This window comes from Xenopus tropicalis, unplaced genomic scaffold (genome assembly GCF_000004195.4).
Source record: "Xenopus tropicalis strain Nigerian unplaced genomic scaffold, UCB_Xtro_10.0 Sca7, whole genome shotgun sequence".
Classification (NCBI taxonomy): Eukaryota; Metazoa; Chordata; class Amphibia; order Anura; family Pipidae; genus Xenopus; species Xenopus tropicalis.
Genome location: NW_022279353.1, coordinates 1 through 23,040, shown reverse-complemented (window position 1 = coordinate 23,040; position 23,040 = coordinate 1). Strand labels below are relative to the sequence as shown.

At 42.8% G+C, this 23,040-nt stretch overlaps 1 protein-coding gene across 1 annotated transcript; it reads left to right on the top strand.

Annotated features, from left to right (window-relative positions):
* Window positions 1–13,008: 13,008 nt before the first annotated feature.
* On the top strand, window positions 13,009–22,844 carry LOC116408199 (SLAM family member 8-like). The gene is made up of 5 exons (XM_031894894.1): window positions 13,009–13,120; window positions 15,741–16,049; window positions 17,188–17,451; window positions 18,943–19,077; window positions 22,754–22,844. Exons 2-5 carry the CDS (start codon window positions 16,034–16,036, stop codon window positions 22,813–22,815), a joined length of 477 nt encoding a protein of 158 aa, XP_031750754.1. The 5' UTR covers window positions 13,009–13,120; window positions 15,741–16,033; the 3' UTR covers window positions 22,816–22,844.
* Window positions 22,845–23,040: the final 196 nt, after the last annotated feature.

Below are 23,040 nucleotides of genomic sequence, written 5' to 3'. Positions count from 1 at the left end.
TTCTGTAATTTAGATCTCCATACCTTAAGTCTGCTAAAAAATCAATAAAACATTAATTAACCCCAATTGGATTGTTTTGCATCCAATAAGGATTATTTATATCTTAGTAGGGATCAATTACAGGTACTGTTTTATTATTACAGAGAAAAGGGAATCATTTAACCATTAAATAAACCCAATAGGGCTGTTCTGCCCCCAATAAGGGGTAATTATATCTTAGTTGGGATCAAGTACAGGTACTGTTTTATTATTACAGAGAAAAGGGAATCATTTCACCATTAAATAAACCCAATAGGGCTGTTCTGCCCCCAATAAGGGGTAATTATATCTTAGTTGGGATCAAGTACAGGTACTGTTTTATTATTACAGAGAAAAGGGAATCATTTAACCATGAAATAAACCCAATAGGATCATTCTGCCCCCAATAAGGGGTAATTATATCTTAGTTGGGATCAAGTACAGGTACTGTTTTATTATTAACGAGAAAAGGGAATCATTTAACCATTAAATAAACCCAATAGGGCTGTTCTGCCCCCAATAAGGGGTAATTATATCTTAGTTGGGATCAAGTACTGGTACTGTTTTATTATTACAGAGAAAAGGGAATCATTTAACCATGAAATAAACCCAATAGGGCTGTTCTGCCCCCAATAAGGGGTAATTATATCTTAGTTGGGATCAAGTACTGGTACTGTTTTATTATTACAGAGAAAAAGGAAATCATTTTTAAAATTGTGAATTATTTGATTAAAATGGAGTCTATGGGAGACGTGCTTTCCGGATAATGGGTTACCTGATAAGGGGTCCGATACCTGTATATTAATTTTGACTTTGGCCAGTTTGAATTTAAATAAATCAAATTCTGTTTATATACAGTAACAGCAACCTACTTTCACTTTGAAACCGCATTTCCTCTTATATATTCACCATTGCTCATACCTGTCTGCCATAAAACCTTGACCAGAGGTCCAGACAACATGCTGCCTTATTTATCTCAAGAACCCAAGTTCTTCTTTATTCTGTGCCTTTTACAGTTTGTTTCAGGTTAGTACATTATTTTGATGCTTTTGCTATATTTTTGTCATGTATGGCATTGCTCATAAGGGGGCAAATTAACCAACATGGTCTTGAGAACATAAAAGGATACAACAATTTAAGCTACTAAAGATCAAAGCAACATTAACAAATGCAAATTATATATTTTACTTTACCAGTTATTTTCACCCTATATATGTTTAATTGTTTACTCTGAAATAGAAGTCTATCTTGTTTTTTGCTTTACTGTAAGCACTGCTGGACTTATCCAGACCCACGGAATTATGATTTTTAGCCAGTTTGTTTGAGTCAAGTTATTCAGCCTGAAACAGATTCAAGTCAATTCAAAATGGCAAGATACAATTTTGGGTTCTTTTTAGTCTACAAATAGAACCCTGTTTGCAATCATCCTTAGAGAATATATACTTATTACTTTCTAAATAATAAATAAAGAAAATAAATGTCATTACATTTTTAAAGGAGAACTAAAGCCTAACTGAAGATGTAGGGCAGAAATGTTGTACATTATGTTTTGGGTTTCTGAACCAGCCCAAGGCACCCACAGCCCTTTAGCAATAAAGATCTGTGCCGCCAAAGATGCCCAAATAGCCCCCCCATCTTCTTTTCTGCTGTTTCCCTGCCCATACTCTGTGCTGCTGGCACTTACCTGAGCTTAGGGGTCCACTCACTATATACTGTATACAGGTATGGGATCTGTTATCAAGAATGCTCGGGACCTGGGATCTTCCAGATAAGGGATCTTTCCGTACTTTGGATCTCCATGCTTAAAGTTTACTAAAAAATCATTTAAACATGAAATAAACCCAATAGGGCTGTTCTGCCCCCAATAAGGGGTAATTATATCTTAGTTGGGATCAAGTACAGGTACTGTTTTATTATTACAGAGAAAAGGGAATCATTTAACCATGAAATAAACCCAATAGGGCTGTTCTGCCCCCAATAAGGGGTAATTATATCTTAGTTGGGATCAAGTACAGGTACTGTTTTATTATTACAGAGAAAAGGGAATCATTTAACCATTAAATAAACCCAATAGGGCTGTTCTGCCCCCAATAAGGGGTAATTATATCTTAGTTGGGATCAAGTACAGGTACTGTTTTATTATTACAGAGAAAAGGGAATCATTTAACCATGAAATAAACCCAATAGGGCTGTTCTGCCCCCAATAAGGGGTAATTATATCTTAGTTGGGATCAAGTACAGGTACTGTTTTATTATTACAGAGAAAAGGGAATCATTTAACCATTAAATAAACCCAATAGGGCTGTTCTGCCCCCAATAAGGGGTAATTATATCTTAGTTGGGATCAAGTACAGGTACTGTTTTATTATTACAGAGAAAAGGGAATCATTTAACCATGAAATAAACCCAATAGGGCTGTTCTGCCCCAATAAGGGGTAATTATATCTTAGTTGGGATCAAGTACAGGTACTGTTTTATTATTACAGAGAAAAGGGAATCATTTAACCATGAAATAAACCCAATAGGGCTGTTCTGCCCCAATAAGGGGTAATTATATCTTAGTTGGGATCAAGTACAGGTAGTGTTTTATTATTACAGAGAAAAGGGAATCATTTAACCATTAAATAAACCCAATAGGACTGTTCTGCCCCCAATAAGGGGTAATTATATCTTAGTTGGGATCAAGTACAAGTACTGTTTTATTATTACAGAGAAAAGGGAATCATTTAACCAGTAAATAAACCCAATAGGACTGTTCTGCCCCAATAAGGGGTAATTATATCTTAGTTGGGATCAAGTACAGGTACAGTTTTATTATTACAGAGAAAAGGGAATCATTTAACCATGAAATAAACCCAATAGGGCTGTTCTGCCCCCAATAAGGGGTAATTATATCTTAGTTGGGATCAAGTACAAGTACTGTTTTATTATTACAGAGAAAAAGATTAGAATCATTTGTTTAAAATGAAACCTATGGGAGATGGCCTTTCGGTAATTCTGAACTTTCTGGATAATGGGTTTCTGGATAACCGATCCTATACTTGTATATAGAATATAAATGTCACATTATACTGTATATATACAATATAAATGTCACAACATAAGGCTGATTAGTAATTAATAAAGATAATTATTACATAGCAGCTCAGAAACCAGTGCATCAGAATTCAATAACCAGCCCTGTAGCATCACCTTGGCACATGAGTAATGTGTTATAAATATATTTATATTTGATATTAGGTGGCCAAGACATCTTTCTCCAAGTGCATGGGCTTCTTAACCAGTCTGTTTTCTTGACATATCACCAACCCTTGAAACTTCCAGTGGAGAAAGTAATCTGGGAAATAAAACATAAAGGAAAAGCCTATGCAATGGCGGAATATAATGAAGGGCAACTTGACATACAAAACAGGCAGTTTGAGGAGCGGCTGCTAGCATCCAACAATGGAACAACATTAAGAATTAGCGGTCTGACCATAGAAGATTCTAATGTCTTCAAAGCGGATATTATTCTGAACAGTTCAGACATACAGACAGTGTGTTTTAATCTCACTGTGCATGGTAGGTACCCACAACTTGTATTCGTTATCTTACCCTTTAATATGTGACTGTTTATTCTCTAACTCCTATGTTTTGCTACATGTATAGATGACACCAAGCAGCCCTTTACAACAGATACAATTTGCTTTGTGGTGATGGCAGACACTAGTGCTAATCAGTATAGTACGGATTTGCCATAAGACAAAAAGAACCTTTGAATCAGATAGAGCATAGTGTGATACATTGCAGGGAAACCCTTTTCAAGTCTATGGATTTGGCACATTAATGCAATGTATTTTAACAGCTAAGACGATAGGGACTAAGTCAAGCTGCATTTTCCATATAAATATTTTTTTTCATATGGAATGAAATCAGATTACCTAAACTTTATTATATTTTTTATTTAAGAATTCCAGAAACATTCAGTTGTTACAACTTATATGATATATGATACATAACATTTCTTGGTATAGATATGGATTTCATTAATTCAACCAAATCAATATTTTTTCTTTTAAAACACAGAGCCTGTACCTGCGCCAACCATAAGGGCTCATATGGAGGGAGACAATAAGGGTCGGTGTGAATTTACTCTGCATTGTTCTGTCCCAACAAACACGTCGCTCATATCATTCAGCTGGATGTACAGAGAAGGGGATTCTGGGTACCGGCACCATGCAAATGGCAGCTCTATCAGAGTGAATTTATCAGAGACAAATGAATTTCTTTGTTTGGCCCAAAATCCTGCGGATGAAAAAAACATCTCCTTCCATGCACAACAGATGTGTCAGGGCGGCACCACGAGAGGTACGGAATAACTATCTGGGCTCATACAGACTGCAGGGGATATTATTACTAAGTGACGGACAGGGTGCAAAGTGCAAACAATGTGTGCAACCTACTACATTGTTCATTCTATGCCCCCTGCCCTGCACGTCTTTGGATTTCCAAAATGGAGCCCACAGACCGGCATTTAGCATTTCTATATGAATGAGGGGAGGGAACTAGCATTCAGTGTTTGGAACATTCTATCTAAATTTAGTGACTAAAGGGCTAAAACAGACAAACCCAACTACAGGTCAGTCCAAGAATAGGGGTAAAAGAACAAATACAAAGGGGAATGTTTAGATTGTATAACAACAATAGCCTTGGATACTATGCTTGTTAAAGAACTCATCCAGGCCCCTCTTATAGGCACTAACAGAATCTGCCATTACCCCATCACTAGGAAGGGCATTCCCCAACCTCATTGCCCTCACCGTGAGGAACCCCCTACCCAACATCCCCCGGCAGGGCATTCCCCAACCTCACTGCCCTCACCGTGAGGAACCCCCTACGCTGCTTCAAATGGAAGCTCCATTCCTCTAATCTAAAGGGGTGACCTCTGGTGCGCTGATTGTTTTTATGGGAAAAAAGAACCATCCCTATCGGCCTATAATCCCCTCTAATGTACTTGTACAGAGTAATCATGTCCCCTCGCAAGCGCCTCTTTTCCAGAGAAAACAACCCCAACCCTGACAGTCTTTAGATTTAAATTTCTCTTTCACTACAGATACAATGTGCCGGACCAAATTATACACCTTTCTGCCTATTGTCACAGTACTATGCCTTGTAGTGCTGTTCTTCAAATGGGTAACCACAAAGCAATAAAAGGTAAGTGTAGTTATTGTTACACTCATTGCTTTATTCTATAGTGAGAAACAAGTCAGCAGCATTTCCTTTCAACACACAATAAAGCTCAGGGAATTCTACTCAATCGTCATTTCTTTTGAAGTTTCTGATTGCTCTTATTTTGTAACTTACACCTTACACTGTGTCAGTGCGGGATAATGATAGTTGAAATGAAAATTGCTTAACTAATTAGCATGGAAAACTCACTCATTTAAAATATTAATAGGTACAGAAGTTCAAAAGTACAGATTGCCATATAATTACTCATGTATTATAAGGGATAATGTACCCCCTACTGCAGTGTTTTTCAACCTTTTTTGGGCAAAGGCACACTTGTTTCATGAAAAAAATCACGAGGCACACCACCATTAGAAAATGTTAAAAAATTTAACTCTGTGCCCAGCAGCAGTGCCCCCCTAGTACACTGGTGCCCAGCAGCAGTGCCCCCCTAGTACATTGGTGCCAAGAGCAGTGCCCCCTAGTACATTGGTGCCAAGAGCAGTGCCCCCCTAGTACATTGGTGCCCAGCAGCAGTGCCCCCCTAGTACATTGGTGCCAAGAGCAGTTCCCCCCTAGTACATTGGTGCCCAGCAGCAGTGCCCCCCTAGTACATTGGTGCCAAGAGCAGTGCCCCCTAGTACATTGGTGCCAAGAGCAGTGCCCCCCTAGTACATTGGTGCCCAGCAGCAGTGCCCCCTAGTACATTGGTGCCAAGAGCAGTGCCCCCCTAGTACATTGGTGCCCAGCAGCAGTGCCCCCTAGTACATTGGTGCCAAGAGCAGTGCCCCCCTAGTACATTGGTGCCCAGCAGCAGTGCCCCCTAGTACATTGGTGCCAAGAGCAGTTCCCCCCTAGTACATTGGTGCCCAGCAGCAGTGCCCCCCTAGTACATTGGTGCCAAGAGCAGTGCCCCCCTAGTACATTGGTGCCCAGCAGCAGTGCCCCCCTAGTACATTGGTGCCAAGAGCCAGCCCCCCTAGTACATTGGTGCCAAGAGCAGTGCCCCCCTAGTACACTGGTGCCCAGCAGCAGTGCCCCCCTAGTACATTGGTGCCAAGAGCAGTGCCCCCCTAGTACATTGGTGCCCAGCAGCAGTGCCCCCCTAGTACATTGGTGCCAAGAGCAGTGCCCCCCTAGTACATTGGTGGCCAGCAGCAGTGCCCCCCTAGTACATTGGTGCCCAGCAGCAGTGCCCCCCTAGTACATTGGTGGCCAGCAGCAGTGCCCCCCAGTACATTGGTGCCAAGAGCAGTGCCCCCCTAGTACATTGGTGCCAAGAGCAGTGCCCCCCTAGTACATTGGTGCCCAGCAGCAGTGCCCCCCTAGTACATTGGTGCCAAGAGCAGTGCCCCCTAGTACATTGGTGGCCAGCAGCAGTGCCCCCCAGTACATTGGTGCCAAGAACCAGCCCCCCTAGTACATTGGTGCCCAGCAGCAGTGCCCCCATAAGTCAGTGTGCCCCGTGGCCCCCCCTAATACATTGGTGCCCAGCAGCATTTTACTCTTCGGCGGCTTCAGCAGCATCTTCCCCTCACGCGCGCCGCCTCTTCACTTCTGCCTACACGCAACCGCACACAGGCCCTTTTATAACGTTGCGCCCCGTGCGTACTGACGTCACCCGTACACACGGGGCGCAACCAATGACAGGGCCCGGATTTTTTTTTTAAAGTAAAAATTGCGGCCCTGCCTACGGCACACCAGGCAACATCGGTTGAAAAACGCTGCCCTACTGTAAATGATAAGGATATTAGCAGTCACTGAGGGGTTCTGTGCCCATATAAAGGCACAAGGCTGCAGGCTGAGTTATACAGGGAACTCTGAGTATCACTCATGTATTATAAGGGATAATGTACCCCCTACTGTAAATGATAAGGATATTAGCAGTCACCGAGGGGTTCTGTGCCCATATAAAGGCACAAGGCTGCAGGCTGAGTTATACAGGGAACTCTGAGTATCACTCATGTATTATAAGGGATAATGTACCCCCTACTGTAAATGATAAGGATATTAGCAGTCACCGAGGGGTTCTGTGCCCATATAAAGGCACAAGGCTGCAGGCTGAGTTATACAGGGAACTCTGAGTATCACTCATGTATTATAAGGGATAATGTACCCCCTACTGTAAATGATAAGGATATTAGCAGTCACTGAGGGGTTCTGTGCCCATATAAAGGCACAAGGCTGCAGGCTGAGTTATACAGGGAACTCTGAGTATCACTCATGTATTATAAGGGATAATGTACCCCCTACTGTAAATGATAAGGATATTAGCAGTCACCGAGGGGTTCTGTGCCCATATAAAGGCACAAGGCTGCAGGCTGAGTTATACAGGGAACTCTGAGTATCACTCATGTATTATAAGGGATAATGTACCCCCTACTGTAAATGATAAGGATATTAGCAGTCACCGAGGGGTTCTGTGCCCATATAAAGGCACAAGGCTGCAGGCTGAGTTATACAGGGAACTCTGAGTATCACTCATGTATTATAAGGGATAATGTACCCCCTACTGTAAATGATAAGGATATTAGCAGTCACTGAGGGGTTCTGTGCCCATATAAAGGCACAAGGCTGCAGGCTGAGTTATACAGGGAACTCTGAGTATCACTCATGTATTATAAGGGATAATGTACCCCCTACTGTAAATGATAAGGATATTAGCAGTCACTGAGGGGTTCTGTGCCCATATAAAGGCACAAGGCTGCAGGCTGAGTTATACAGGGAACTCTGAGTATCACTCATGTATTATAAGGGATAATGTACCCCCTACTGTAAATGATAAGGATATTAGCAGTCACCGAGGGGTTCTGTGCCCATATAAAGGCACAAGGCTGCAGGCTGAGTTATACAGGGAACTCTGAGTATCACTCATGTATTATAAGGGATAATGTACCCCCTACTGTAAATGATAAGGATATTAGCAGTCACTGAGGGGTTCTGTGCCCATATAAAGGCACAAGGCTGCAGGCTGAGTTATACAGGGAACTCTGAGTATCACTCATGTATTATAAGGGATAATGTACCCCCTACTGTAAATGATAAGGATATTAGCAGTCACTGAGGGGCTCTGTGCCCATATAAAGGCACAAGGCTGCAGGCTGAGTTATACAGGGAACTCTGAGTATCACTCGTGTATTATAAGGGATAATGTACCCCCTACTGTAAATGATAAGGATATTAGCAGTCTCTGAGGGGTTCTGTGACCATATAAAGGCACCGCGCTGCAGGCTGAGTTATACAGGGAACTCTGAGTATCTCTCGTGTATTATAAGGGATAATGTACCCCCTACTGTAAATGATAAGGATATTAGCAGTCACTGAGGGGTTCTGTGCCCATATAAAGGCACAAGGCTGCAGGCTGAGTTATACAGGGAACTCTGAGTATCACTCATGTATTATAAGGGATAATGTACCCCCTACTGTAAATGATAAGGATATTAGCAGTCACTGAGGGGTTCTCTGACCATATAAAGGCACCAGGCTGCAGGCTGAGTTATACAGGGAACTCTGAGTATCACTCATGTATTATAAGGGATAATGTACCCCCTACTGTAAATGATAAGGATATTAGCAGTCACTGAGGGGTTCTGTGCCCATATAAAGGCACAAGGCTGCAGGCTGAGTTATACAGGGAACTCTGAGTATCACTCATGCATTATAAGGGATAATGTACCCCCTACTGTAAATGATAAGGATATTAGCAGTCACTGAGGGGTTCTGTGCCCATATAAAGGCACAAGGCTGCAGGCTGAGTTATACAGGGAACTCTGAGTATCACTCGTGTATTATAAGGGATACAGTCCACATACAAGCATAAGAATTAGAACTGCAGTTTCTAAATTAAAACTATGTAATGTATTTCATGTTTACATTAACTAAACATTTGTTTCCAATTATATTCCATATTTCTAGAAACAACAGAGAGTAGTGCAACCAACTCAACTGCACAGAGCAGTTGGCTCCGGATCCTCCGTTGGTGGGTATTGCTTTCCTTGGTGGCTTCATTGGTGCAATTAAGGCACAGAACTGAATTGCCTCCCCAGCTGGACACCTTAAAGCTCCTTTGTGGACCAGGAGTATGCTACTCCATCTTCATTTTTTGGGTAGCCTGGGCTGCTGGCTGCTTTCTAATACTTTATTTTTGGCTTACCACTGCCCCCTAGTGGTAAGTAAATGCTTCATTGGAAAAAGCTTGAAACCTGGAAATGTCTGCACAATTTTTTTTGTTCTTGTTTTTATGAAAGGGTTCCATGCAGACAGATAAATATAAATATGAATTGTTTTTTTTAACACCTAGATTAGCAAGTCATAAGAGAAGTTCTGAATTCAGAAACAAACTTTTAGGCTGAAGAGAGCTACAGTGGAACAGAAATATAGAATAACACTAGAAACTAAACAAGTCATAGACATCCTTGTAGATGTAAAGAAAAATAAAAAATATATATATTTTATTTTATTTTTTTTAAGAAAGGCCAAGGCTCTATTTTTTATATAGGCAATCATGGGCCTGCTTTAGGGGCCTATATAAAAAAAAGTCTGCATTGTTAATTACCCACCCCCCATGCTGCCAATAGACACTTGTGGCTAAATCCAGAGTTGGGGGGGACCCCTCTCCTACCCAATCGCCACATACACATAGACTGTTCCATATGTGTTCCATATCTGTACATACGTGTTCATACACTTATGAATGTGATTATATTTAGGGCTGCCATTATAAATCCTGGGGCCCCATACAGCCTAACAGTCTGCCCCCCACATTAGCTGGGACAGCACCAAGAGCCTGAGAGCCCTATAGAGACATATAATAAGTTGTGCCCTAGGCAGCTGCCTCTTCTGCCCCAAGTTCCAGCCCTTATATGACCTTTCCCTAAGGCTCATTTCCCAAGCCCAGTCTTAGTATGAGGGAACCAGAGGCGACCCTAGTAGTACAGGTATGGGATCCCTTATCCGGAAACTCATTATCCAGAAAGCTCCAAATTACGGAAAGCCTGTCTCCCATAGACTCCATTTTAATCAAATAATTTAGAATTTTCCTTTTTCTCTTTAATAATAAAACAGTACCTTGTAATTGATCCCAACTAAGATATAATTACCCCTTATTGGGGCAGAACAGCCCTATTGGGTTTATTTAATGGTTAAATGATTCCCTTTTCTCTGTAATAATAAAACAGTACCTGTACTTGATCCCAACTAAGATCTAATTACCCCTTATTGGGGCAGAACAGCCCTATTGGGTTTATTTCATGGTTAAATGATTCCCTTTTCTCTGTAATAATAAAACAGTAGCTGTACTTGATCCCAACTAAGATATAATTACCCCTTATTGGGGCAGAACAGCCCTATTGGGTTTATTTCATGGTTAAATGATTCCCTTTTCTCTGTAATAACAAAACAGTACCTGTACTTGATCCCAACTAAGATATAATTACCCCTTATTGGGGGCAGAACAGCCCTATTGGGTTTATTTCATGGTTAAATGATTCCCTTTTCTCTGTAATAATAAAACAGTACCTGTACTTGATCCCAACTAAGATATAAATAATCCTTATTGGATGCAAAACAATCCTATTGGGTTTAATTAATGTTTTATTGATTGTTTAGTAGACTTTATGTATGGAGATCCAAATTACGGAAAGACCCCTTATCCGGAATACCCTTGGTCCCGAGCATTCTGGATAATGGGTCCTATACCTGTACTTGCAATTCTTCTTGGCCCAGCGCCCTCCACTCACAAACCCCCTCGAGAAGCAACGTCACATACTCCAACTCCCACCCATGCCTGCTGTTGTCCCCTCTCCCTGCCGGAGGTTTCCCTATCAGACAAACAATGTTCCTACTGATACAGTTATAGGTTTGATTGCTCCCCTTTCCAATTGTGTTTGTATCTACAGGCGGATGTACAGCTGTTTTTCATGAGTCAAATAAAAGTGAGTTCTTGCTGAAAATGTAGCATTATTATTCTTTTATTATAAGTTAAGAAAATGAAATGTTATTTTCTAATATAAGTACTAATGGATTATTGTTTAGCTTGCCATTACTCCCAACCCTTGGTATTAGGAGAGATAATTGGCTCTGTATAAATAAGCCCCAACCTTACTCCAGCTACAGCCTGGGATATTTCAAGGAATTATAATTTGATTAACTACTTTCTATTCATACTAGAATTACTCTGAAGAACTGAGAAAGACTGTAAGCTCTGTGGGGTAGGAACCTCATTTCTCCTATCTCTTATCATGTGCCACTTATTTTTTGCAAGATAATGTAACGGTATTTTAGATTGGACCCTACTGCTCCAGGCACAGCACATATAATAAATGACTGTCCCTCAGTCACTGGAAGGTTGGAAGGAACACACTGCTGCACACTTTGTAATAACTGATTGGCTGGAGAAGGACATTGATTCCTGCTCCTATTGGCTAGATGTGGGGAAATTATGTTCTCCCCCTTGAACCCACCTTTCCATGAAGGAGCTGTCTGGAATTTTAACTACTCTCAGTCCTATAGTTTAAGTAGAGTTTGTGTTGAGGTCACGCAATTACCCTAGTGAGGGCCCTGCTCCATGGGCTGTACTGGTTGTGCCAACCACCTGCACGGTTTCTTAGTAGCTACAATTTGCCTGGTGCAGGGAGTATGTTTTAATGTGGATTAAGCTTCTTGCCCCAGTCACCCACCTCCACCAGCGACCCCCATGCACCCACCTCAACCAGCGACCCCCATGCACCCAGTAGCTGCTGCTGCCAGCTGGGCCGGTGGCTAGCATGATCAGAGATGTCTGTGTTGCAGAGCCCTAAATGTTTTTGTTTCACCAGGCTGGCTATAAACATTTGAGCCCTGGCAAGCACTTTCAGTGGCTTTTATCTGCCCCATTTGTCACTCCCCAACATGTGGCCCCTGGCTGTAACTTACTATACATCATTAAATGCTAGGTATGGCACTGATATAGGCCACCAATAAAGGTTAAGTAGCTAACATAAGTAATATATGGGCCATACCATCTAGCAAACACATGACAGAATCAGTTCCTATACTGTCCTTTGAAACCAGTTCCCATACTGTCCTTTCAAACCAGTTCCCATACTGTCCTTTCAAACCAGTCCCCATACTGTCCTTTCAAACCAGTTCCCATACTGTCCTTTCAAACCAGTCCCCATACTGTCCTTTCAAACCAGTTCCCATACTGTCCTTTCAAACCAGTTCCCATACTGTCCTTTTTAAACCAGTTCCCATACTGTCCTTTTTAAACCAGTTCCCATACTGTCCTTTTTAAACCAGTTCCCATACTGTCCTTTCAAACCAGTTCCCATACTGTCCTTTTTAAACCAGTTCCCATACTGTCCTTTCAAACCAGTTCCCATACTGCCCTTTCAAACCAGTTCCCATACTGTCCTTTTTAAACCAGTTCCCATACTGTCCTTTTTAAACCAGTTCCCATACTGTCCTTTCAAACCAGTTCCCATACTGCCCTTTTTAAACCAGTTCCCATACTGTCCTTTCAAACCAGTTCCCATACTGCCCTTTCAAACCACTTCTGTGATGTACAACTTCTTCTCATCATGCCGTGTTACCCAACTCTGTCTGAGATCCTCCAGCCCTTATTGAACTAGATGTGACTAAGGATGATGGGAGTTGTAGTTTAGCAGTAGAAGTTTGCCTACACGTACTTTGCTTTGAAATGACAAGCAGATGAAACACAATGTACACAGCAGCCTGCAGAGCACAAAGGAATGAGGAAATACTCTGTGGGCGGAATTTCCTTACTGTAGTAAAACTGGAGCATAACCTTGTTTCCTTATTGTGGGAGCATGTAGGGCTTCCACCCGCGGAATGAGCCAGCCATGGATTACTCTGCTAGCCCTCGTCTTATTCCCACGGCCCCCGCTCGGCTCAGGTAAGTGTCTATACAAAGGCCCGATGAAAGAGTGTTAATAAGGAACTCGCACACAGCACAGAACACACACTTTTACTTATACCCATGCCTGCACCTTCCCACACTCATTCATAGACAGACACAAATATACTCACAACTCTCTGACACAACACAGGCACAAACATACAGCTGGAAACACACAATTATACACTAATATATATATATTTATTCACTTATATGCAGAAACCTGCTGACAGTCATACAAACAAATGCTGTTCTTTCAGTTCTTTCCAAGTGTAGATGCACAATGGCAAACCCAAACATTTGCCTCCTGGCTTTTTGATTTAGAGTCAAATTGTGAGTCCAAAACTATTTTTGTTGTTGTGCAATTAGTGTTGATTATAAAGACAATTGGAAATTTTGTTAAAAATCATTACAACCCAAAGGAGCAACAGAAACAACAGAACCAAAAGACAGATGTGTAAGAAATTGCAAATCTTGGGTGCTATTATTTTTGTTATATATATATATATATGTATATGTATGTGGCCTTATATATATTTATGTGTAATACACATAATTACACTGTACAGAGTCAGTTGTCCAGGAAGCTTACATTTCAATCACACCCAGCCTCAAATTATACATAGCATTGGGTTTTCCATGGATGGTAGCTGGGCAGTATGTTTGCTACAGGAGCCATAAAACTCATTTCATTATGAGCGAAACTCACTAACAATTAGATTACTGATCACATAGGATGTGAGTTGTGGAATTACAAACCAGTATAAATAGAACACTGGGCATTAGTGAGGGGGGGAAGCCTGTGAGGAGACTGAATGTGAGGCCTGCAGACCAGAGGAAGCCATGATGGGGAGACAGAAGCTGACCTCCTTTCTATTACTCTGTCGGTAACAATAATATAGGTTGTAATTACCCATTTGTTTTCCCTGTTTTTGTTTTCTCAATATTGAGTAACATATCGGTTTCTATTAACATAAGGAAACATACTTGCTATTGTCATTTGCTGGACTTGATATCATGTTCGTGATAGGAAAAAAGAAAAAACAGCAACAATATGTAACACCACGATATTGCTTTTTGATGTAAGCAATGTAAAATGTTTAACTGATTGCTATAAAACAATAAAAAAAATGAATGATAACAATAATGTAGATTGTAGAATTAACCAGTAAGTGTAAATCTTATAAATATTTGTTTATTATATTAAATCTTACAATAGTAACATGGTAAGTTAGGTTGAAAAAAGACAAGCGTCCATCATGTTCAACCATAATGCCTAACTGTTAAGGTGCCCATACATTATACCCACCTATGGGTGGGCGATATCGGGTAGCAAGTAACTTGCTACCCTGGGGCCATATGATCGGATTATATCTGTGGTTATGGGGCAGTCGGTTCGGGGACCGCATCAACGAGCCGATGCGGTCCCCGATCCGACTGGATTTTCTAACCTGGCCGATTGAGATCTGGCCAATTTCAGGCCAGATATCGGTCGGCCAGGCCGCTCTGTTCTGCCCATACACGGGCCGATTAGCTGCCGAATCGGCCCAAGGGACCGATATTGGCAGCCACTATCGGCCCGTGTATGGGGACCTTTAGCTGATCCTGAGGAAGGCAAAAAGAAATTAAATCAGGCGCAGACACCATTTAGTAGTTGTAGTTGTGCCCAATCCACACGTGCAAGTTTTGATGTATTGGTCGCTGTTGTTGTAGATGCATTAACCCCCCCAGACAGGGCCGATGTAATAAATGGGCAAAGGTGGCCCAGGCCCCACTTGGATAAGGATAGGGGCCCTCTAGCCAATCTTTCAAATGGGATAACTTTTGGTGGGAGCATCCTGCTGAGGTGGTAGATCCCTCATTTAATCATCTGGAGGCACCCTACAGTGTGGGGTTTTAATTGCTTTGCTTTTTTTCCTTGTGGCATCCTCATTTTGCTCCCGGGGTGGCACTCCTGTGGATCAGATCTACTACAGTAAGCACAGACCATTTCTTCCCTGCCTGCCTTATTATATTGAACCTCACGTACTTGAAGACTATTCTATCACAAATTTCTTGGGTAGTGAGGGCCTACCATTAAAATTTTGCCCAGGGCCCCTGGTACCTTAAAGCGGCCGAACTTAAAGATGCAATGATGCGGGGATTAGTGCAAAGAAAAACTGCATGCTGGGTAAAAACATGAAAAATTGCATTTGCAAAAGTAAAAGACCCTAAAGAATAATTCCCTATATTGATTAATTTAGCTAATATAAAGTCATCACAATTATTAAGATCCTGCACAAAGGCCTCCAGGGACACTATGTCACCTCCCCCTGAGAATAAACATATTATCAAACAGCATCTCTACCAAAACCAGCCCTGGTAAATAATAATAAAATAAACATCACGGGGGTCATTTATGAATACCCCAGTTCTAGAGTACTGTATGGCACGCTCCTTAGTGCTCATTTAACAAGGTTAAATAAACGATAAGGCTTTTTGTTTGCTTAGCCGTGTTGAATATGAGCCCTTAGTCAACAGTCAATAAAGACAGTGCACCTTGTTTACTTTGGAGTTATCCATTGGCTGACAATTGACAGGCTATTTAACCTTATTGTATATAACATTCTTTATTTAGAAGTACCTGACATTCAGGTTAATGGACTTGTAAATGGAACAGTCAGGTTTCTGCACCATTTTGGCACAAACTCTACAACCCAATGCACCGTATGGAGGACAACGAAGGAAGAAAAGGTGGAAGTGGCTGAATACAGAAGTAACAGATTTACAACGACCAATCAATTATAGCAGAACCGAACAAGCTTCAGTAAATCAGAATTAACGATTAATAACCTGAGTAAGGAGGACAGTGGGCAATATACTATATCCTGCTGGCCTTCCCCCAATTCTGCAACAAAGAAGAAGAACTACATGCTTACTGTTCATGGTATGTATCCTACACTAAGCTGTGTACCTACCGCTGCTTATAACATAAATTGAGTTTATAATGTTCACAGAAATGTGCTTACATTACATAAATCCAATCTGGATGATAATGTTTTGCTGCAGTCTGATGCGAATTGTAGAGGCTGGCACATAATACACATGGAGGTAACCTGGACATCAAGCTTCTTGTGGCACATCTAAAATATTCACTCATTAGGGGTGATCCATGTCCACTTGTCTACTTTATACACAAAAAGAAATATTGCCAGTGCAGCAAATATTTGCAATAAATTAGGTGTTAGTAACACAATGTGGCCAAAATATGTAAGCTCATGTGCCACGTCAAGGCCCCTCATTGTACGTCCTACACTGCCTATTAATACATATTATTATTTATACATACTGAGTCTGCAGTGCATTAAAATCAAGTCTCCCAGCAAACATTGTAACTGAGTAGTAAGACCCTGTTAAGGTGACCAGATTTTCAGAATGAAATCTGGGGATAGGGGGCAAATTTTAGGCCAGGCCTATGTTGGAAGCCACACCTCCATAAACCACGCCCCGGATGCTGGTATGGCACAGCGGCATTTCCATGTATAATACCCCCCAGAAACTGTGTTCTGGCAGTTTTTCTTTTTGTGTACAAAATTGTTTCTAGCTGCTGGTCAACTCCAGAATGTGGGTTAGACTGAGCGCTGGCACAAAGAGTGTTCCTAGCAACTGGTCATTGCCACAGTGTGGGTAAGTCCAAACACTGGTGTTTTGTGTCTGTACTTTATGCCTACCACAGGCAGATGGTAAGTACAGGGCTCACATGTGTCCAATGGCTCTTCCTGACTTGAGTCTCTGAAGGTTACCAAGTAGGAAACCCATATCTGTATTCATTGATTTAGTATTTTATATTTAATTATGGATTTTCCACTAATAGCATACTAGTTGGGGTCTTAGGCACCACCAGCTTGAAGATCATTTCAAGCTGTTGGTACCTAAGACCCCTTGGTCTTAGGTACCACCAGCTGGAAATTATCTTGTACATTTTTTAAAAAGGTGTTCTGCCATGGAACACGATGAGCTATAAGTGTGCCAAGTATACACGGCAAATGGGTATGTTTTGATTTTGCACTTGATTTCAATTGCAGAACCTCTACCTCCTCCAACCATCAATAAAACCCTAAGGGGATGTAATGCTACTGGATGTAGCTTCACCCTTCAGTGTCTCACCCCAAACACCTCATCCAATGTGTCGTGCCGTTGGGAGATCCTACATCACTCCTTTAATGAATGTACCATCCAAGTCCTGCTGGCATTCTCTTCACTGGGCACAGAGTACGTCTGCTTCATAAGCAACCCTGCCGGAAAGCAAGTTGCCTCAGTCACTGCTTGGCAGTTGTGTTCTGTTTCAGGTGAGCAAACACAGACAGGAATGTAAATATATATATATTGTTCAGTAAATACACTTAGTAGATGTTTTATAATATCTTTATCTGCTGCAAACAGTGTGCGCTTGTCATTCAAAAGCTGATTTAATCTTGTGTGACAAGTATACCCAGAGTCAGCACTTGGAATGGCCAGATGACAAGGGATTTGAGTTCTTGTTTATGGCTACAACTAGGATCTACTAGATATAGTAGAGGCCATTTGTAGATTCTACTAGACTCCATTACAATACATTGTTCATCCTTTTTGTTCCCCACTTATGATGATCCCTTAGCGCTCACATTACAAGGCCGCAGTACTTTTCAGTTGGTGTTTTTCGAATGGAAATGTTAAAGAGGTGCTTTACCCTGCGATGATGTAGTAGTCTGAGGTTTATTAATTTTATAACTTTATATTTATCCACAAATATTAATGAACTATAACAGAAAAGTCCTGCTCCCAAATATTATTATTGGGAATAGAGCAAGTAGCCTCAATTACATATGGGGGTTAGGAATTCCCAGTTGTGAGCACTGGGTACAACCCTTGGAAGACCTGTCTGAGCAATCAGGGGGCCAATGGACAAGAGCTACTCTTGCACTTTGTTGCTTGATACACTGCAAAATAATTATGCAACTTCTCCTGCAATACCTTAAGTACCTAGGAGGGCATTCTGTATCTCTGGCTGTGGCCATTTGGTCCCTTACCCCCATATCTGTCTCTTACCTCTGAGGGGTGACATTAGAACTAAACTGTACTTAGCTAGTAGCCTGAGCCCCTTTGTTAGTGCCAATTCTACAGCTGAGGGTGACTAAGGCTAACCCCTGCCCCCAATCATTACACCTTAAAACTTGTGCTTTTCTTTTGGGCTGGAAGACTGCTTGCAAGCTCAGAGAAGGGCCAAACTTAGTCTGAGGTGCAACTAGAATGCGTTGGGGCCCCCTGCTGGGTCTACTGTATTGTAGACAGGAGAGGTATGTGCCATTGAGCCCTAGGCAAATGCCTCTTCTGCCTAACCCTAGTCTTTGCCCCGTCCCTGGGGCCCTGGTTGGTTACACAGGCTTCTCAGATGTTCACTTCAAACCTTGATCAGGCCAATCAGTTTCTTCCTTCCACAATATACATTCTTGGTCCTAGGACCTCTCCCACTCTAGAAAGCCATATATAGGCATGGGATCTATTATTATTGTTTGGACCTGAAAAACCTTATATTTCTATCATTTAGATCCCCATACCTTAATTCATTTAAACATAAAATAAGCCCAAAAGGATTGTGTTGCCACCACTATAAATTCATGCAGCTTATTTAGGATCAAGCGATCACTGTCTACATCCCACTAAAACCAAAAATGGCACCTGGCCTGCTCAGGATTGTTTTTCTGGATCACTGTTGTGGAGTGGTTTAGAAATTTGATGGGTATTTTTTTAACATAAGTTTATCCATTTACACTGTTTTGTATGTTCTTTTGTGTTCCAAGGCAAGATTATGATGCAGTGTTTCATCTGGGGACATTGGCTACTAATTGTACTGGGATTGATTGTTACAGTCCTTCTTGCAATTGCTCTTGTGAAACATACACTCTATAAAACGCGATGCACGAAGAAGAGGAAAGGTAAGAGTAATTTAAGGACATTATTTGCAGTGTTTTTACCCAATATCACTAGCACTTGTACTAGTCATACTTACAAAAGGTGGCTGGCCATACAAGGGCAAATTTTAGCCGCCAACTCCTTCAGTCTGAGCTTGCACACCAACAAGCTTACCCGATCAATATCAAATGGACAGGTTTAAAAGGTATCGAGGCAATTACCACATCAGCTCATTGATGCACTCCTTGCTCTGAAGGCCTGTATCTCTGTCATAGTGAACCAATCATTTGGCCCTAGGGTAAAACAATCAAATCAGCCTGATATTGCCCACCTCAAGGGGCATGTTGGGGAAAGATCACTTTGTTTGGTGAGGCCTTCAGCTTAAGACCAAACTCTTGCATTTCTCTAACCCCCCCACCCCATCACTTACCTCTGTTTTACATATATATATACTTGAAGGGGGGGGGGGCAATACATGTAATTCATAATACAAAATTAATTTTAAATTGCCCACAGTGCAATTCTGAGCATTTTTGTAATTGACATTCTTTTTTAGTTTTCAAGTAATTAGCAGTTTTACAATGCTAATATCATGAATTCCCAACAAAAGTGCCCCCCTGCTTTTAGGCCTCCAGAAGATGATGTTTCTGATGCAGAATGTGTCCCCTGAATTTTCTCTGCTCAGTTAAATTACATTGCTCAATTAAGTTACATTAATTCGAGTGTGTGTAGTTCCCGTTTAATAGAAGAATTAATTTCCAAGGAAATTCAGTGTAATTATAAGAGCATATCATCAACCCTGTTTAACAAAATTACTCCTCTGCTGTAAGCCGTAGCCTAGGATTTGCAAGACCAATTGCATTGGAGCCAATGCCCGTTTTCTTGCTCCAATTACATTGAAGTCAATTGCGCGTTGGCAGCAAATGCATTTTGTTTTTATTATTTTTTTTTTCCTCGTTGCAACTGCATTGCAGTCAAAGAGTGTTTTTCTTTACTTTTTTATTGAATTTTGTGATTGTGCTTTTTGTTTTCCTGGTGAGACAAATGAATGCAGCACCTAGGGTTTAAAGGGGAAGTTCACCTTGAAGTTAAACTGTAGACAGTGATGCTGCAAAACTCTTTGCAATTGGTGTTCATTTTATATTGTTTAGAGTCGCCCTAGCAGAATGCCAAGAGTCGCCCTAGCAGAATGCCAAGAGTCGCCCTAGCAGAATGCCCAGAGTCTCCCTACCAGAATGCCCAGAGCCGCCCTACCAGAATGCCCAGAGTAGCCCTAACAGAATGCCCAGAGTCGCCCTAACAGAATGCCCAGAGTAACCCTAACAGAATGCCCAGAGTAACCCTAACAGAATGCCCAGTCACCCTACCAGAATGTCCAGAGTCACCCTACCAGAATGTCAAATCACCCTACCAGCCGCCCTACCAGAATGCCCAGAGTTGCCCTACCAGAATGCCCAGAGTCGCCCTACCAGAATGCCCAGAGTTGCCCTACCAGAATGCCCAGAGTAACCCTACCAGAATGCCCAGAGTAACCCTAACAGAATGCCCAGTCACCCTACCAGAATGTCCAGTCACCCTACCAGAATGTCAAATCACCCTACCAGCCGCCCTACCAGAATTGCCCAGAGTCACCCTAAAAGAATGCCCAGAGTCACCCTACCAGAATGCCCAGTCACCCGACCAGAATGCCCAGAGTCACCCTACCAGAATGCCCAGAGTAACCCTAACTGAATGCCCAGTCTCCCTAACAGAATGTACAGTCACCCTACCAGAATGTCATTTCTCCCTCCCTGACGCTCTACCAGAATGCACAGAGTCACCCTAAAAGAATGCCCAGAGTCACCTACAGAATGCCAGTCACCCGACCAGAATGCCCAGAGTCACCCTACCAGAATGCCCAGAGTAACCCTAACAGAATGCCCAGTCACCCTACCAGAATGTCCAGTCACCCTACCAGAATGTCAAATCACCCTACCAGCCGCCCTACCAGAATGCCCAGAGTCACCCTAAAAGAATGCCCAGAGTCACCCTACCAGAATGCCCAGTCACCCGACCAGAATGCCCAGAGTCACCCTACCAGAATGCCCAGAGCCGCCCTACCAGAATGCCCAGAGCCACCCTACCAGAATGCCCAGAGTCACCCTACCAGAATGCCCAGAATCGCCCTACCCGAATGCCCAGAGCCGCCCTACCAGAATGCTCAGAGCCACCCTACCAGAATGCCCAGAGTCACCCGACCAGAATGCCCAGAGTCGCCCTACCAGAATGCCCAGAGCCACCCTACCAGAATGCCCAGAGTCACCCTACAAGAATGCCCAGAGTCGCCCTACCAGAATGCCCAGAGTCGCCCTACCAGAATGCCCAGAGTCACCCTACCAGAATGCCCAGAGCCGCCCTACCAGAATGCCCAGTCACCCTACAAGAATGCCCAGAGTCACCCTACAAGAATGCCCAGAGTCGCCCTACCAGAATGCCCAGAGTCGCCCTACAAGAATGCCCAGAGTCACCCTACCAGAATGCCCAGAGCCGCCCTACCAGAATGCCCAGAGCCACCCTACCAGAATGCCCAGAGTCACCCTACCAGAATGCCCAGAGTCGCCCTACCCGAATGCCCAGAGCCGCCCTACCAGAATGCTCAGAGCCACCCTACCAGAATGCCCAGAGTCACCCGACCAGAATGCCCAGAGTCGCCCGACCAGAATGCCCAGAGCCACCCTACCAGAATGCCCAGAGTCGCCCTACAAGAATGCCCAGAGTCGCCCTACAAGAATGCCCAGAGTCGCCCTACCAGAATGCCCAGAGTCACCCTACCAGAATGCCCAGAGTCACACTTCAAGAATGCCCAGAGTCGCCCTACCAGAATGCCCAGAGTCACCCTACCAGAATGCCCAGAGTCACCCTACCAGAATGCCCAGATCCGCCCTACCAGAATGCCCAGAGCCGCCCTACCAGAATGCCCAGAGCCGCCCTACCAGAATGCCCAGAGCAACCCTAACAGAATGCCCAGAGTCACCCTACCAGAATGCCCAGAGCCACCCTACCAGAATGCCCAGAGCCACCCTACCAGAATTCCCAGAGTCACCCTACCAGAATGCTCTTATTGTACAGCGCTGTGGAATATGTTGGCGCTTTATAAATAAATGTTAATAATAATAATAATGCCCAGAGTCACCCTACCTAGGTGAGAGGCTGGGGGAGATAAATTCTGCCCTGGGTTTGTTGCACATATAATGACAGTAACCCTAAAAGAATGCCCAGAGTCACCCTACCAGAATGCCCAGAGTCACCCTACCAGAATGCCCAGAGCCGCCCTACCAGAATGCTCAGAGCCACCCGACCAGAATGCCCAGAGCCACCCTACCAGAATGCTCAGAGCCACCCGACCAGAATGCTCAGAGCCACCCTACCAGAATTCCCAGAGTCACCCTACCAGAATGCCCAGAGCCACCCTACCAGAATTCCCAGAGTCACCCTACCAGAATGCCCTTATTGTACAGCGCTGTGGAATATGTTGGCGCTTTATAAATAAATGTTAATAATTATAATAATGATGCCAAAAGCCACCCTACCTAGGTGAGAGGTTGGGGAGATAAATTCTGCCCTGGGTTTGTTGCACATACTGTATAATGACAGATATTTGCACAGTTGCTCCGCAATGTCATGTGACAATAAATCATTCTATCCCTTTTTATTCCACAGATAGTAAAGATGAATCCAAAATTCTACTGAATAAGGTGAGGAACCATTATATGCAAGCATGATTATCTGTATGGGTTATTTGTTAGTAACTTTATACTGTTTCTTGGTTAATTTATACACAAATCCAGTGACTTTAGGGCTCTGGCACACGGGGGAGATTAGTCGCCCGCGATTTAACTCCCTGTTCGCGGGCGACTAATCCCACTGGCGAACATGTAAGTCGCCGGCGGGATGGCAGACGCGGCGGGGCGATTTGCGGAAATCGCGACGATAATCATATCACTTGC

Excerpts from the sequence above, each read along its gene's own strand:
- LOC116408199 (XM_031894894.1), top strand. Across the intron at positions 17,452-18,942 it reads GCAGTTGTGTTCTGTTTCAG|GCAAGATTATGATGCAGTGT; the intron begins GTGAGCAAACAC and ends TTGTGTTCCAAG. Across the intron at positions 19,078-22,753 it reads ATGCACGAAGAAGAGGAAAG|ATAGTAAAGATGAATCCAAA; the intron begins GTAAGAGTAATT and ends TTTATTCCACAG.